The following is a 16983-nucleotide window of genomic DNA, read 5'->3' on the forward strand; positions in this document are numbered from 1 at the left end:
TTTTTTTGTTTTTTCCTGTTATCTCGTTAAAGTATGCCATCAACACTATCTATGATGGTTAAGTATATTTTCATTTCCTATCTGTTACCTTTCAGGCTACGTCTAACATACTTCTTCAATTAAAAAGTCCCCTTCTTGCATTTTATTATCACATAATTGTTTTGATATGATTTGTCTCTCTTCATTCCCTGCAGGGATGTTAAGCATACTCTTTTCATTGTTTAGAGCACTTTTGGTAATTAAAAAATGCATTGAAATTCTTCTTTGGTTTTTTTGGTACCATGTATCCAAAGAACCTGTTGATGACTGTTACTCAGTATGAAGACAGTAACTTCAAAATAAGCAGTTTCAGAAACTGTTGTTTTATCTAAACCATGTTACAATGTACTATTAAGTTGGTTAATATTTAGGTTGGTCAAATGACCCCTTTTAAAAGTTTTGTTAAATCATATCACTGCTGGGCTTTTTTCTTTGTTGACTGATTTTGGTCTCCCGATTTAGACACTAGTAGCATATTCACCAGTGCTTCAGTGAAGGAATTTATAAATACCTAGGAATTTGCCAAAAATCTCCTGTGCCACTCATTTTATTATTTTAGGCTTTTTCACCTCTTATTTTCCATAAGGATGATCTATTTCTACCTGTGTTATTTTATTGGACTTATTTTCCTTATTCTCTGTTGTCTTCTCTTGTGTGCCATGCTTAATTCTCCTCTCAAGTACTTTCACAGCATATTCAAATTGCTTTCAGCTTAAAAATTTGAGTTTAAATGGCTTACATTTCTGAGGCTGCAACAGGGACTTTTTTTGGTAGAAGATAAACACATTTGTAGACACCCGTCAAATGATTCCTCCTGTAGTAGCAGTGTGATAGTGTGAACCACATACTGCATTTCTTTATCCTCATGCCTAAAACTTCTCAACCACCTTGATGCTTCAACATTCTTTTACATATATGCAAATTCAGCCTTTTTTTAGTTTAGTAACTAAACTCCCCTATTACTACATACAGTCTTGATCCTTAATTTTCATAAAGGCTGTTCGGTGGTGCAGGAGGCATTGATTGTCATCTTCTACACACTTCGTAAGGTATGACCCTCTGAAGCAAAATTCCTTGTTATTACGCATTCATCTCTGTAACAACAGTGAATGCCTTGACTGAAATGAATTCATTTTATGATACTGTGATTCGATTATGATACTGAGTACCAAATCCAAAAAGCTTTATTTCTCTTCTTCAGTTCCAGGCTCAAGAAAGTACACGTGAACTTTTAAAATTTTTATGTTGCTTGTATTGAGTATATGTGTACATCACTGGTTTTGGCAAACATTATCCACTTCATGCTTGGCACAGTTAACTTCTGCCTGGTTTTTGGCTTTTTACCCTTTTGATCTTCCCTCAACAACTCTGTTCTTGCATATCATTTGACACTAAGGTCACTTTTTTTACTCTGGATTTACTGTCTGCCTCATGTCTTGTACTTACAATAATTTTTCTCCCAGTGTTAAAACTAACTTTCAAAGCCAAACTTTCTGAATTGGAATTCTTTCTAAATGAAAGCATTTACAATACAGAAGTTTGGCTAGGTATTTTTGTTTAGATAATTTTTCTTCTAGCATGGAAGATGGTGAGAAACAAGATAAAGCAAAGGAAGTACAATCTGAGCAGCTAGAAGAGGGAAAAATGAAGAAAAAGAAGCGAAGGCATGGACAAAAATTTGAGAAACCGGAGGCTGTTATGGCTAACTTCTTCAAAGCTTTGGAAATCTATCAAACAAAAATGCTTGTAAGTTTTTCTTAAATTGTTTTAGTCATTTATTTTTAATTTATGTTATATAGAACACTTGTTTGATATTGAAGGAAGAAATGTCATCACAAAAGGAACATTGGCATGAGTTTTCAAATGACTGACTGTATTCAGTCTTTTGTGATTTTTGTAATACTTCATAGAGTTATATAAATAAAGTGTTTGTGTGTGTAATTTCTCCTATCTTGGGCTAACAGGACAGATTAACCTCTTGAGCTTCTTGTTAGGGGCTGTTTTCCATAATCTAACTTCTAGAATCTGTAGTTTTATTTTCTATAAGATTTTTCTTTGTGCTTAAAAACATCATATGATGAACTCTCTGAAACCTTCTCAAATACTTTATTCCAGTATTTGAGCATTTATTTTCCAGACTTCCTTCTAGAAAGTTTCCCTTAATCTTCTATTTCAGTCTTCCCTGTTGGAATTTTAAGCCCATTATTTTTAATCACGCTTACTAGGAAATGGGAGAACAGGCTGCCAAGAAATGCCCTTGCTCATTATAACTGGTGTATGAAGGCAACACAATTATGTATTTACTTTCTTAGAAACCTTGCTGCCTACTTTTCTTATCTTGATATTAGCTACAGGCTACCTCTAATTATTTTTTTAATTTTTTTTTTTTTTTTACTTTCAGCATTACTTGGCAAGAAATTTTTATAACTTAAGGTTTCTTGCTCTATTTGTTGCATTTGCCATCAACTTTATTCTTCTGTTTTACAAGGTAAGATTATGCATTGTTCTTTAAATGTTTTTTGGTTACTTCCAGAGGAATATTTAATGATGGTTTCAGGCCTTGATTAATAAAGCCATTATTACAAGCCCTTCAAACATGAATCAAAGCATTTAAATATGAAGTAATTAAAATAATATTTTAAATTTTGTAACTAAAATTTGTGATATTAAACCTATTATGTTTTTATTTTACTCAGGCTGAATGAAAACAGATTTATTTCATTCATCCTTTATAGTTGAGCTTGTGTTTCTAGGCATTTTTTCATTTACTCACATAAGTCTGTTATTGTTTGGATTGTTAATCTTGTCATGGGACATTTGAAATCCAACTAAAATAACTCAAATGTCAAAAACTGTTGCATTTTTTTCTCTCATTTGTTTTAAAGATACTGAGAGACTTCAGTTCACCTGATTATCCTCAATGATTATGTTTCTGCTTTTTCTGAAGAACTTACTGACTATGTTCATTTTTGACTGGGAAGTAGTTTATACATAATTTCAGAATCAGATTAATGTCTCAATTTAGCTAGATGAGCTCATATGTTTTAGTTATACTTAATTTGTTCTTAATTTTTTTTCCACACCTTTCAGGCCTGGGCTTTGGCATTTTGGGGGGGAGTGCTTGCTTTATTTAATTTCTTTTTTTCATATTTTTTCATGAATTTAGTAATCTCTAATGAACAACAAATGTATTTTTTTTCCCATTCTGTGTTTCCATGTGAGAGTATAATTCAGTTTTCATATTTATTTGCACCATTTTCTTTGTTGTCATTGCCAATATGGTTGTTAGTGACTGTTGTCATGAAGATATTTCTGTACTGGGATGGGATTTAATTGATTAGTACGAGTTTTATTGCTATACGTTTCATAGTAGGCTACAGTTCTTTTTTTATATCACTGATGAAGAAGGTTATACATCCACACTTTAAACTTAATCCTAGGGTTTTACCTGCATCTACTGAGTTGTTTCAGTTTCTGGTGTATAACCCAATAATACAAAGTAGAACATCTTCAGCAGCCTTCACTAATTTTGTTCCTGAATCTTCACAACCTCTATCCATGAAAAGGAGTAGAATTCACTAAAGACAACTCCGATCCATAAAAGCCTTATGTTTTCTCCTTTCCTTACAGATTTAAAGTCCATAAGAAAAGTCCTTGTTTATCTTTATCCTGGAATCCATCCCTTTTGATTTTCCCCTTCTAGATATAGGGTGCAAGTTGCAATGAGCTGATGAATCTTGTGTTTTCCAATATTACATTTTCTAGTTCTGTTGTTTACAACCAAAAACTTCAGAGAAGACAAAAGCAGCTGGCTGAACGTTTGGTCTAGAAGTAACTGAATCCTGGTCTCAAATATCTTGAAAAGCAATTCCTACAACACAGTTATAGTCTCGGAGACAGGGCAGGTAAAGACACAAAAGGCTCTTGAAAACTGGGTAGAATGTATGTATTCCACCCCATATGGTTAGAGAAGATGGACTTCAAAGGTATATGCAGAAGTCTGCTTTTGTCTATGCCAGTCCTTTTCTCCCCACTCTCTTCTGCTTTTCGTTGGGTCTTGTGGGTCAGCCAGCAACCCATTCTATTGCAGAGCAAGGGCAAAAGTTTGTATTTATCAGTTCAAGTCCATCTATCATAGATAGGAAAGGGTCAGTGGGAGCCAAACAGGGCTGAACAAGACTTCAGCTTTCAGATAAAGCTGCCAAAAGAAGGGTGCTTAGGCTTTTATTTTAAAGGCCAGATTTTTAAAGTTGCTGGAAGAATTTAGGGCAGTATGCCAGCTTTATGGCTTGTGGTATTTATGAAATACTGATTAAATACTGTATTAATTTGTAAGCTTTAAACTAAGTCATGAAATAAAAATTTATGGACAATGTACAAGTTGATAACATGAGAACTTTGTTTCTTTCTAGACTCCAGTAATCAGGAACAATGTAGATTACAAAACAAACCCTAAACTCAGTCACGTTGGATAACCCTGTCATTGCTTGGTTCTTCCAAGAGAAGTTTTTGCATACCCTTTTAGTTGTTGGTGTTGGTTTTGCTATGGCACTGTTAAAGGAGAGATTTGTAGACTGTCATATGCCTGCACTTGCTTTTCCTGGATACTCTTTTCAATGACATGAGATGATGTGGAGACTTCTGCTGTGAAAATGAAGGGCATTACTGTTCAAAGCTAATGCTCTATCATATTCCCATGAGCAGACTTTGCAAAATCATTTGTCATTATAGTAAAGGAAGAGCTTTTAAGTTTATAGTGTGTTTTCAATGTGCTTATTTTCTCTCAGGTGACAGAAGAGCCACTTGATGAAGTAGAGGAAGACTCTAATCTCTGGAACTCTTTTGATGAAGAGGAAGAGGAGGAAGGCATGGTGTTTTTTGTTTTAGAAGAAAGTACAGGTTACATGGCACCTGCTCTCAGAGCATTGGCAGTTATTCATACTATCATCTCCTTTGTCTGTGTGATTGGATACTATTGTTTAAAGGCAAGTTCTGAATTTTATTACTAATCTATTATTTGTTAAAGAACATCGGCTATGTCCCAAAGAGATTTTTGGAGCTAATACCTAGTTGTTTACAAATTCTCACTATTCAATATGTAGATGTTTTCCTCATGTACTCAGCCTGGCAGAGATGGAGTTAACTTTCTTCGTAACAGTGTGTGTGTTTTGGATTTGTGGTTAAAACAGTGTTGGTATCACATCCACCTTTTGGTTATTGCTGAACAGTGCTTGCACAGTGTGAAGGCTTTCTCTTTGCTTCTTTGCTTTACCCACTCTGTGCGTGCCCCACTGAGTATGTTGGGAGGGGGCACAGCTGGGACAGCTGACCTGAACGGGATATTCCATACCATATAATGTCATGCTCAGCAATAAAAACTGAGGGGAGAGGGGCTTGACTTCCAAGGTGGCCATTGCTCAGAGACTGGCTAGGCATTGATCTGCTCGTGGGAGGTGCTACTGTGATGTTTGGTCTTATATAGTATTATAAAGAGTACTTAATACTCTAGGTAGATATCATGGTTTCTAAAAATATATAAACCATGACAAAGACGTCCGCTGTCATTTTCATAGGTCCCTCTGGTTGTATTCAAGAGAGAAAAGGAGGTAGCTAGAAAGCTGGAATTTGATGGACTATACATAACTGAACAGCCATCTGAAGATGATATTAAAGGACAATGGGATCGCCTGGTTATAAATACTCCGTATGTAAAATTAAATGGTTATATATAAACTGTTTATAAAAATTATAGCTCATTAAGCCACTGACCTAGAACCTTCCCTGTCCCCCTGCCACCTAGTTCATCTAAAAGAAAGGCATTTTTCATCTTATATTGGATGCTACAGTAGTAGATTCTAATGTGAAATCCTGTATTATCTGTTTATTTAATAAATACTATCATAACATGTATATTCCACCCCCTTCTCATTTTTCTAGGGTTTGCAAGGATTGTGCATCTTGCCTCGCAAGCTGTCTGCAAGACATTGCACATATTAGTCACAATTGAGAAAGTTTTAAAAAGATAACTTCCATCCTTTTCAGTGACTCAATTTCACATTCGTATTGTATAGCAGTATTCCCCTGCCTTTCTTTCCCACTTCTTGCTAACAAAATTTGTATACAACAAGAGAAGCAAATCTAGTATAAAATAGCAATCCCAGAATTTGAGTAGGTCTGACAGGAATTAGTGTCAGGTTGTATGCAGTAGCAAATACTGTAGTAGTCATACACTGATTCTAGGAGACTCACCTGCTGTTCTGTGAGTGAATGATACAAGTGTAGGCAAGAAAAAGAAAAATATCAGTAACCTGCAGCAGTGTAGGACTGACACATGGAAATATAGCAAGTCAACTCTCTTCTCTTGAAACAATGCCTTGTCTACAGGCTATTCTTCAGAATTTACTCTTTCAAAACAACTTGAATCATGTTTTGGTACTAGTATATCTAGGCTTAGATTCCTGTCTTTCCCTAATAGTATTATAATTTAAGGACAGTAACAGAAAGCTGTAAAAGAACAGTTATTTATAAGTCACAAAGTAGTTGTGGCTGGTATGTGCAGGCATAAGTAAGTATTTGATAAAAACAAGTCAAGACAAAAAACCCCAAGTATTTGATAAAAACAAGTCAACATAGTCAACTAAATGCATCAGTGACAATATGCTGCCAAATAGCCAAAATATCTATCTTATCGTCATACTCAATTTTTGTACGTGATAAATAGTGCCCTTAGTACTTTCATTAAAATTAGAATGTCTAAAATATTGGAAATTCTTGAATGTTTTGTTTTCCTACATCTGAATTTTAAGAATTTTCCTTAATTTCAGTTAGAAATGTAGACTAGCACATATTATTAAAGTTACAATAGAACGTAATTGGGAAACTGGAGAGCTTGCTTAATTTCCAGCCTATTTCTTTAACTATTGATAGTAAGCAATCTAGACATCCAGTAAGTTTATCCTCAGCAAAAACAAGCATGAATTAATGAGATATATTGTCAGCTTATCCCAAACGACATGCTGTACAGCCTGTTCTCAGCATGTTGCACTATCTACTGAAGTTGAATAAAGGATTAAGGCTAATTTAAGCAGACTAATCCTTCCCTCTAATGTGAACCGACTCTCGAGGTTTAGTGCAGGTATTGTACCATCAGGATAACCACTGCTGGAGGGTACCCAGTGCTGTGTGTATACTGAAATGTGCTTTCTATAAGTGAAAAAAAGAAAAGTAATTAAAAAGGCAAAAGAGGTACCCTGATAAATGCAGCACCGTTAGATGTTTGTGGTAAAAGAGATTGGCACGTCAGAGATATACTTTGCTTAAAAGTCTGAGAAATCAAGGAAAGAAATAATATAGAGCATTGGACCAGAATACACCGTCTGAGTCACTGGAACCATTTGCCTTTATCTGAAGTAATTTCATGCAGAACTTCAATTCAGAAAAATAAAAAATTGAGCACTTAATAGTAGTTGGGAAGTTTGCCTCGCATCCCAGCAGAACAGTGTTCTGGAATCTCAGTCTTCTGATGTTATCTTTAACTTATATCAACTTAATTAAACTTACTAATTTACCTGTTTATTTTACCAATACTGTCCTTTAGTTCAAGCAGCTATTTTTCTTCTTTACCTTCCTGCATATTTGCTCAACTCAGTGTTGCATCCAGGAAATGGGGAGAGAAAAACCTTACATTTTGTAGTTTTTCCTGCTAATTGGCATTCTTCAAAACTGACATAATATACAGTAAGACTGTCAGAATGAGGAACTCCTGGGCACTGCTATTCATAAGACAGTTCAAGAACAGTATTTTTATGATCAAGTTGAAGATCAGGGAAATGTCACTGATAAGAGAGAACACTATCTTTTTTTCCTGCAGGTCAAAGCTGATGTATTTCCTAGTGTCTGTTGTAAGATCTCCCCTGGATAAAACTGGTTGCTTGCTGAAGCATCATGGTTGCTCACTAATCTCAAAAAAACCAGCAGGGAATGATCAATAAAAGATATCCTGATACCTCTTCAATATTTCAGATTTACTGCTTCATTTCTTTCTCTTTTGTATATACAATAGCTTTTCTTTTAATTACCAGTGTGGGCATGGCTGCTCAGAGGCAGATGATGCAAAATGCTCTCTAGCTGAACTGTCTTGCAGCTTTAGAATTATAAATGTTTTTTAACCTTGTCTTCTTCTGGGATGTCAGATCCAGTAACAACAATACGATACACCTGACAGGAAGATTACCACTAACCCCTGTTTTTGCCAAATGATCTTGGCAATTTTCTCGAGTTTTTTTAGTATTTTTTTAATTTCAATTTTATCTTGGCAAACTGTCACTAGTTCCTAAGTGTTCAGCCTCTATTTGAAATGTAATCCAGTGAACTTAAAAATTATTTATGCTACAAGACTCTCTTATTTTCCTCTGTTTCCTCCTCATTGTCCGTATTGATTTTATGGCTAGCAGCAATAAAGTATTTATTTAGGAGATGAATGGTATTACAGTGACTACCCTGCTATTATTGAGTTGTTAGGCTCATTAGGTGATAATATTTAGCCTGCTGTCCTTTTGCAGCCAATCATATTTATGGATGTGAAAAAAAAATAGGGGGGGGGGGGAAAGAAGATACTGCAGCGAATGATGATTAATAGCAGCTGTTGCCCAAAAGAAAAGAAATTGTTCTTGTAATACAAAGGGCAGTATGTGAGTGAATTCTGTAACAGAATCTGCAGTGATCAGGATCATGGTATTTTATTTGGTTGTTTTTTTCTTTCCCCTAACAAGTTAAATAACTTGAAATATCTTTGCCTTATCTGTGTAGGTCCTTTCCTAACAATTACTGGGACAAATTTGTAAAACGGAAGGTAGGCTTTTTATATTTCTATTATGTTAGTCATAGCAATAATCCACTATTCAGTTAATTCAGATATCTATGTGTAATATACTTCTGTACACATAAATATACAAATAATTGAGAATTGAAATTTGTTTTATGGAAGTCATTGTTGTGGTAAATGTCTCGGTGAACAGGCAGCTGCAGTGTAGGTGGGAGGAGGAAGGAAGACAGAAAGCTGTGGTTTCCCTCCTAGACTCAGGCATTCAAAATAACTTTGTGCTGTCAATCAGCCACGCAGGTCTAATTTACAGTCATTGTCATCTTTAGGATATAAAGCCCCCTCATCCCCCTAAAAAAAGAAAAATATGCCAGCTTAAATGATGGCAAATTATACATAAGCTTTCAGATAATAGCCTTTAATGCTTCTATTTTTCTTTTTTATGCTCCCCCTGCCTGGCTTCCTGGGAGTTCAGACTGTTCTAGTAGTGTTAATTGCAAAAGACTTTTTTTTTTTTTTTTAAAATTTCTGACAACTACTGGCTTAAAGTAGGGTGAATGTCATCAAGGTCTTTCTCTGAGCAAAAGCTTCTCTTCTTCCATTTTTAGGTTATTAACAAGTACGGAGACTTATATGGAGCAGAGCGCATAGCAGAACTTTTGGGTTTGGACAAAAGTGCCCTTGATTTTAGTCCAGTGGATGAGAGTGAACCAGAAGAGGCATCTCTTGTATCATGGTATGACTTCTGAACTTCACAGAGGAATTATGTGTTCACATAACTTCACCGTCAAAGACAAACTGTAGTGATGTTTTCCTCGGCATGGAAAATTCAAATGGAGAAATCTTCCTAGTGTGGAAGTAAAACGAGAAAGCTTTTTGTTTGTTCTAAAACATACTTATATTTGTGTTATAAAAGTAAGAAAAACAAATCACACGAGTTGATGCTGGCTGATATAGTTGGGCACTCTTTTATTTTAAACAACAATCAGTGCGGCAGTTCTTTAGGTATTACAGCAAAGTTAGTTTAAAACCAAAGGACTGAAAAAGTATTGATAACAAATATCTAGACGCTAGGTACCTAGAAAAAATTCAGAGATGTTTTTCTGTCTTAATCCATCAGTGAAAATGAGAGTTTGAAAGTGTCCAACTCCCAAATGTTTTAGGCTCCTACAAGAGTTTGATTTCCTTGATACTTAAGGCACAAAAGGAGAAGGATTTCTGTTCGCATGTCATCTAATGGCTAATAAAATATTTAGAATCTTGCAGAAGGCATTACCTTTTCTCTTGGTAATTTTGACAGAACACTTATCTCTTGAATTCAAGCAACTCGGGTTCCACGTTTCACTATGCACATCTTAATTTTTGTAAGTCTGGAATACGGCGGTATCACTCCTACTGAAATTGTTCCACCAGTTTCAGTGATTTAGAAACTGTGTATGGGTGCTCAGAGTTAATGAATACTGTCTGAAAAATGAAGCACCTACATCACTCAAAAAATAAACAGCTAATGTGTAACACCACCTTCAGCAAACAAATGTGAAGTGCCAAAGCTAGTTTGTTGTTTATACTTGCAGAATTCAATACTTAATTTTGACATTGATGCATTTCAAAAATTTTGTATTTCCTAGGTTAAGCTCCATTGATACAAAGTACCACATCTGGAAGCTCGGAGTTGTTTTCACTGATAATGTGAGTACGTTAGCCTAGAAGAATATGCATTAATTTACTTTAAATATGATTGTATGTCTTCCACCATCTATTACAAAGCTATTACAAACATATACAGATAATATTGCATTACAGAGCCATTTTAAAATAGTTTTTTCCGTCTTGTGTTGTAGCAAAATGCTTTCATTTCTGTTAGAATTTTCTTTTTGATTCTAAAGGGCAATATGCACCTCCACACCATTAGTACAATGTCAGCATTTTGGAAGTTAATGGTACATTCATTTAATTTTCTAGAAATCAATCTAGTGACCAAAGGTGTCTTTTCTAAATTCAAGCACAGTCTACAGAAAGTTATCCTTTTTTATTCTTGAATCATCTGTTTGACATAGTTGGTTAATTCTTTTCTTTCATACCTTCTCCTTTGATTAGGACCACGCTTACATGAAAATTCCATTTTTTGTGAATCCTCTTTTTGCACACTCTTGAGCATTCCCAAACAAACAAGAAGGCCAAGATCAATCAAGTGAAGATGTATAAATTCATTGTATATTAAAAGCACAGTGAGCCATTGTTTTTCAGTAAGAGCTTTCACATCAAAGTGGTTTCAGGTTCACTGCTTGCTAAAAGAATAAACTGTATTATTGTGCCTTAGGTTTCCTGGGTGTCCTGGTTGAAGTGGTCTGAGACTTAAAAAGAGAGTAAAGTGTCTCAAGAGTAATACAATGCATTGTCTCTCCTCCAGAGTCAGTATTTAAAATTTAAGTACTGTGTAACAAGCTCCCCAACCAAAACAGTTTTAAGGTAGGGAATTTTGAAGTTAGTAACATATATGCTGAAGGCTGCATTTAAATATGTGAAGATAGAGGTCTCATTAACATAACTAAGCAATAAACACTCCTTAAATGAACAGTGGAGATGACAAGAGACAGAGTAAGACAAGTCTTTTTGAACATGTAAAATAGACGTATTACATTCAGACTGCGATTCAAATCAGATCATGATAGTACTTAATTTGAGTGACTGAAAGAAAGCTATATTCTGGATCCAATAATGCACATTAGCACCTGCTAACATTCTGCCACTTTTCACTTTCTCTGCAGTCGTTTTTATACTTAGCTTGGTACACGACAATGTCTATCCTTGGGCACTACAACAACTTCTTCTTTGCTGCTCATCTGCTGGATATTGCTATGGGTTTCAAGACATTGCGAACCATTTTGTCTTCAGTTACTCACAACGGCAAACAGGTTAGTGCTACATGCAAGGGTTTGGAAATGAATGCGTTTTGTAAGAGTACTGGAAAAAATCTTGTGGTACCAGGAAATACTGGAATGCAATCCATTTTGATTATGATTGGATTAAAGAATAGATCCCATTGTGTCTTCTGCAGCACATTTAATACATGTTAAATGCTTTGAAATTATAATAATCTATACCCACAGACTGGTGATAGCTAAAGAAGTTTTGTACACAATAGAAAAATGCATCATTTTAGAAAAATACAAGAATATGAATTATGACTTAACCAGCTCCTTCTCTATGCAATATGATGAACTGATTGGTGATAACTAATAAGAATTCACAATCTGTCCTTAGCTACAGCAGTAGTGATGATCTGGACGCTGAGATTTCAATACTTAACTATACAGGTGTGGGCATTCTGCACTGTGGAATATATTTATATATCACTTTGTCATGCAAAAATCAGATTAATAAAAATCTACTTCCAAAACTAATTGTTGAAATTTTTGCAGGGAATCATTCCCTGATCTCTGAAGGCTCTATGTTCCTAACTAGCATACCAACAAAAACAAGCTTGTCAGTAACACACTTTTTAACTTACATTTAAGAAATCTAACAGAATTTCCCCAAAATTTAATTTCAAACATACACATTCCATTCCTTCTCAAATACAGTAACATCTATTCTAAGCCCACTCTTACACTCCGTTAGCCTTGTCAAAACACTTTAAACCACATAACGTTTTGGAAGAGGCATTAGAATATCCTCTTAGCTTAACTCCGATATATTCTTTGTCTTTGCTTAATCCTTTTTTCAGCAGAAATTGACCAATGAAAGTTTCTTCCCTTATCAGGAAAGGAAGTTTCTAAAATAGTACATATGAGAATGTTTTCAGTATCATCACACAAACAAATGAAATCTGTTTTTAGCCCCTTCATTTTCCTCCAGGATGACCAAAGTCATATTACTTTTAATTTCATGATTGATATATTTTCTTTATGAGATTTTTCTAAATGTAATACGCAAAACTGAGCATAATTGACAAAACTGTTTCAACTCAAGACCACAGCTTTTAGTATACATTCTTAACAAGCGAAGATTAGTTTTTCTAAATCCTGTTGCTTTTCTTGCTAGTAGATACGAACACTGAAAGACAGCTGCAGATTTTTCAATTGAAATGTTCACTTCAGGAGCGTACTTACAGATCTGCAGAAAGTGATAAACTGATGATCAGCTTGTTGTTCAATACTCTTACATTTCTTTTAAGAGAGTAATACCAATTGTTGCACTTTTTAAAATATGTAGCCTTTTAACTCCTCTCCAGAGCTGCATCTTATAATGACAACTCCAACAAACAATATAATCTAGTCTTATGAACTGCTAAACTTTTTCACCTAAGGATTTTATCTGCTTAAAAGCAGGACCTGGAAAGTACTTACCCTTTGGTTATCTAAAAAATTTTCTATCCACTTCATCGATGGCTTTGCTAATGAGCTTTGGAAGAGAAAATAAACGATGATAAGTCATAATCAGTCCCAACTGAAATTATTTATCAAATTAACTAAAGGCGTTTATTTTTATCATTTAATTTTCACTGTATATCCAGTTTTTGCAAGTTACTCGTATTTAACTTTTAAATTAAATAGTGGAAACGTTTCTCCAGTGATATGTAATTCATATGCATATAGCTCAGAAAGATGGAAACAACTTCATTTTCTTGATACCATTTTTCCCTTTGAGTTTCATGTGAGATTAGGGTAAAGTAACACCTCAATGCTGATCCAAGCAACAGGGAGACCTCAAAGCTATCGTAACTACTATCTTTAGTTTCCTTATTAGGAAAGGTACAATATGATACATTTTCAATACTTAAGGCAATACACTGAGCTAGCGTATCTCTTCTGACAGAATGAAATTGAAACCTACTTTCATGTCATGTCTCCATACACAGCTTGTGCTTACTGTAGGACTCCTCGCTGTAGTAGTATATCTTTACACTGTTGTGGCGTTCAACTTCTTCCGCAAGTTCTACAACAAAAGTGAAGATGAAGATGAACCAGACATGAAATGTGATGACATGATGACGGTAACTAGCATGCTTCAAATTTCATCCTGAATTTTCAGGTGGATACTTAAGATAAAATGTTAAGCAAGGAGCGATATGTTTGTTGTTAAATCCATGGGTTTTTTCCTTCTTGCTATACGTCATTATGAAAATGTGAATGGTCTTGAAATTCCCTCTGCATTCTCCAGTGGTCTAAACACAACAGTAGATAGATGAGACTCACCAGTATAGGAAGATATTCTGGATTTTTCTCTGAAATACTGTCGTGTAAGATTTGCTGCAACTCTTTTACATGTTAAGATGGCAAACCCATAAAGTATATGGAAGAAATTTCATGACAAACTGGTCAGCACAAACCAACCCAATTTGTTCCAATGTTTGCAAGTGTGCAAGCTCTTCCTGTACTTATTTAGGTTATATGAAGTATATTGATGTTATTAGCAATAGTTATAAAAGTCTATTCCAAACTGCTTACAATTAGTAATTCAGTCATGAAGTAAGAAGTCAAGGGTGAGTAGAGAAGGAGGAAATTAAAACTTATTACGGGTGATAATCTAATGCTAATTTCCCTTCTCATTTCCACCTGTTGCCACAGAATGTTATTTATGTCATATTAAAAGATACTCTACAGATACATATTATGGTACGAAGAGGATTTTATTTTCTTACTGTATACAGAAAACAGCACAAATTCAGGTATTAAAAATGTAACATTCTGAGTCCATAGAATAGTCACTCTCTGCCCTGTGTTATATGTCAAAGATAGAATAAAATACCTCAGGACAGAGGTGTGTCATAGACTTCACAAAATGATCTTCCCTATTCTTGAACTTTCTTTCAAACACTCAGTGCAAGTCAAATGTGCAAATGATAGAAATTATGAAAACTGCCCAAGCAGTATTATTTAACTGGTCCCTCTGTGAGCTGGATACAATAGTCTGGTCATAAAATAGATGTAGGAGTAATTGGAATAATGAAACTGTATTATATTTTAAACTACTCTACCACTGAGCTAAATCAATTCCAAGATACATTTTTAAGTATGGTTAAACTAGTACCAGCATCTTCCGTCAACAGTAAAGTTGCATTATAAAAATGAATGTATTATAAAAATGGATGCATTATAAAAACACTGTTTTGTGTTTGCTTATGAAAGACCAGATTTGTCAGGTTTTATGCTGATTTTTTAACACCAGCATTGCTGTCTAATGGGACTTCAGAACACTAGCTGGGTTTAGAGATTTCTGTTGTTTTTAACCCACATTGTGTGACTGAAGGTGGTTTACAAGATTCTGTAGCTGATTCATGGAGGAACATCAGTAGTATATCTCTCCAGCAGAAAATTCCATTCTGATGTACTTACATAGCTTAAATATCCAGATTTTTAAAGATTTTTCCATGAAGACTTACATGTTCTAAAAATATGACACACAGCAACATTTTTGTAAAGTGATTTCTTCTGCATCGAACTGAACACAGGATATGTTTCCCAAATCATAAATAATTTACAATATAGTAAACCAGACATCTAGTACCGCAAAATGAAATTATCCAGAAATCACCTAAACGCAGATAGATCTACCTGTTGTGATTATGTCACTATTTATTTTACGGCAATATTTGCCAACATTTCTAAACTCCATTACAAGACTTTAAAAGAACCTTAGGAATTCACGTAAGGGGTAGAATAATAGTTGAATACAGTAACAAATACAAGAAAAATGCCCCCCAAATGGTCTTAGTCTGTAAGTAAGACCTAGGGAGAGAGTAACCGCTGATGCTGACTTCCCCTCTTAGTAAGTGTACTTGAAGATGTTACCACATTAGTTAAGACACTAACAGATTTTTGGTGCAGTGTGGAAGGATTGTCACACCTGAGGAATGGTATTACGTGTTCTTTGTTACTATAACTTGTGAAGAGAATTAGCAGAGCAGAATCATTTTAAAACAAGAAGAAAACCCACACTCATTCATGGTAAATATATCTGTAATTTTCCTCTCTCTTTTTTAGTGTTACCTGTTCCACATGTATGTCGGTGTAAGAGCTGGTGGTGGCATTGGAGATGAAATTGAGGATCCTGCTGGAGACCCTTATGAAATCTATCGAATTGTCTTTGACATCACATTTTTCTTCTTTGTCATTGTTATCCTACTGGCCATTATTCAAGGTACCATCACTTACCTTAGTAGAGACTGTTAGAATTTAGTTTACTTAAGTTCTGCAACGTATCTAAGCCATATTTGTGTTTGAGGTAAATTTAGCCATATTGCTATAAAGACTTATTTCTGAGCTGATAAAATCATTAATTCTGAAAGTAATAATTTTATACTTAATTCAGAAGTAATGGATTGTCCCAAGTACTACATAAAGCACAACAAATATAACTTACCTGGGTTACAGTGTTTAGAAGCACTTTGACAACTATCCAGCAATGACGCAGCTTGTGCAGGATCACTGTTCTTCCTATAATAACCATTTAAACTTGGAGAGCCTTGCTTTTAGACACTCTTCACACCTTTAGTTTGGAACCACCACAGTTGGCTGGGGAATGGAGATTTTCCCCTTGGAAAGGGGAAATGAAATGGAGAAAGTCACCATGGCCACATACCCATTTCCTCCTTTATTTAGAGGATGATTTGCAGTTTTAATTGGTTTGCAGTTGTGAATTACAGAGAACGAGACCTCTCTTCAATGACTGTCAGTATTCAACACTCATTGTATAAACTGACCTAAGGCTGTTTGTTAGGAAAAACCACCATTTTATGGCAATTTGGTGGCAAAGAAAAATGTAATATATACTAAGAAAAAGTTATGAATATCACTCCCCAAAATGATCCAATTATATTCTTAATATGTTGGAAGTAGAGAAATCACGCTTCAAATGTGATGTATCACCACAAACTGGCCAGGGGGCCTGTGGAGCAGAGTCGTCTTTGTTGAGCAAAAGTTGGGATACAAGGATGAGAACGAAAATTAAATTCTTTCATGGGAACAAAAGAGATCAGATTATGGAAGCTTAAGTTGACCAAAAGATAAGTACAGAAAAGCCTTTCTACTCTCAAGATTGTACTTCTATGTAAGATAAATTCTTACTGCTAGGAGTGCAGTGTAAACAAATGTTAGATGTCTGGAAATTGATAGATTGTA

The 16983-nt window shown here is 34.9% G+C and overlaps 1 protein-coding gene across 1 annotated transcript in view; it reads left to right on the top strand.

The window, feature by feature from the left end:
- RYR3 (ryanodine receptor 3) overlaps positions 1 to 16983 on the top strand; it is a 239895-nt gene that overhangs the window by 219900 nt on the left and 3012 nt on the right. The window contains exons 93-102 of the mRNA XM_059819553.1: positions 1617 to 1785; positions 2441 to 2527; positions 4827 to 5024; positions 5613 to 5743; positions 8848 to 8890; positions 9469 to 9596; positions 10489 to 10549; positions 11629 to 11775; positions 13722 to 13856; positions 15847 to 16003. Of these exons, the coding sequence (XP_059675536.1) occupies positions 1617 to 1785; positions 2441 to 2527; positions 4827 to 5024; positions 5613 to 5743; positions 8848 to 8890; positions 9469 to 9596; positions 10489 to 10549; positions 11629 to 11775; positions 13722 to 13856; positions 15847 to 16003 (1256 nt within the window). The remainder of the gene's footprint in view (positions 1 to 1616; positions 1786 to 2440; positions 2528 to 4826; positions 5025 to 5612; positions 5744 to 8847; positions 8891 to 9468; positions 9597 to 10488; positions 10550 to 11628; positions 11776 to 13721; positions 13857 to 15846; positions 16004 to 16983) is intronic.

Source organism: Gavia stellata, chromosome 7 (genome assembly GCF_030936135.1).
Source record: "Gavia stellata isolate bGavSte3 chromosome 7, bGavSte3.hap2, whole genome shotgun sequence".
NCBI lineage: Eukaryota > Metazoa > Chordata > Aves > Gaviiformes > Gaviidae > Gavia > Gavia stellata.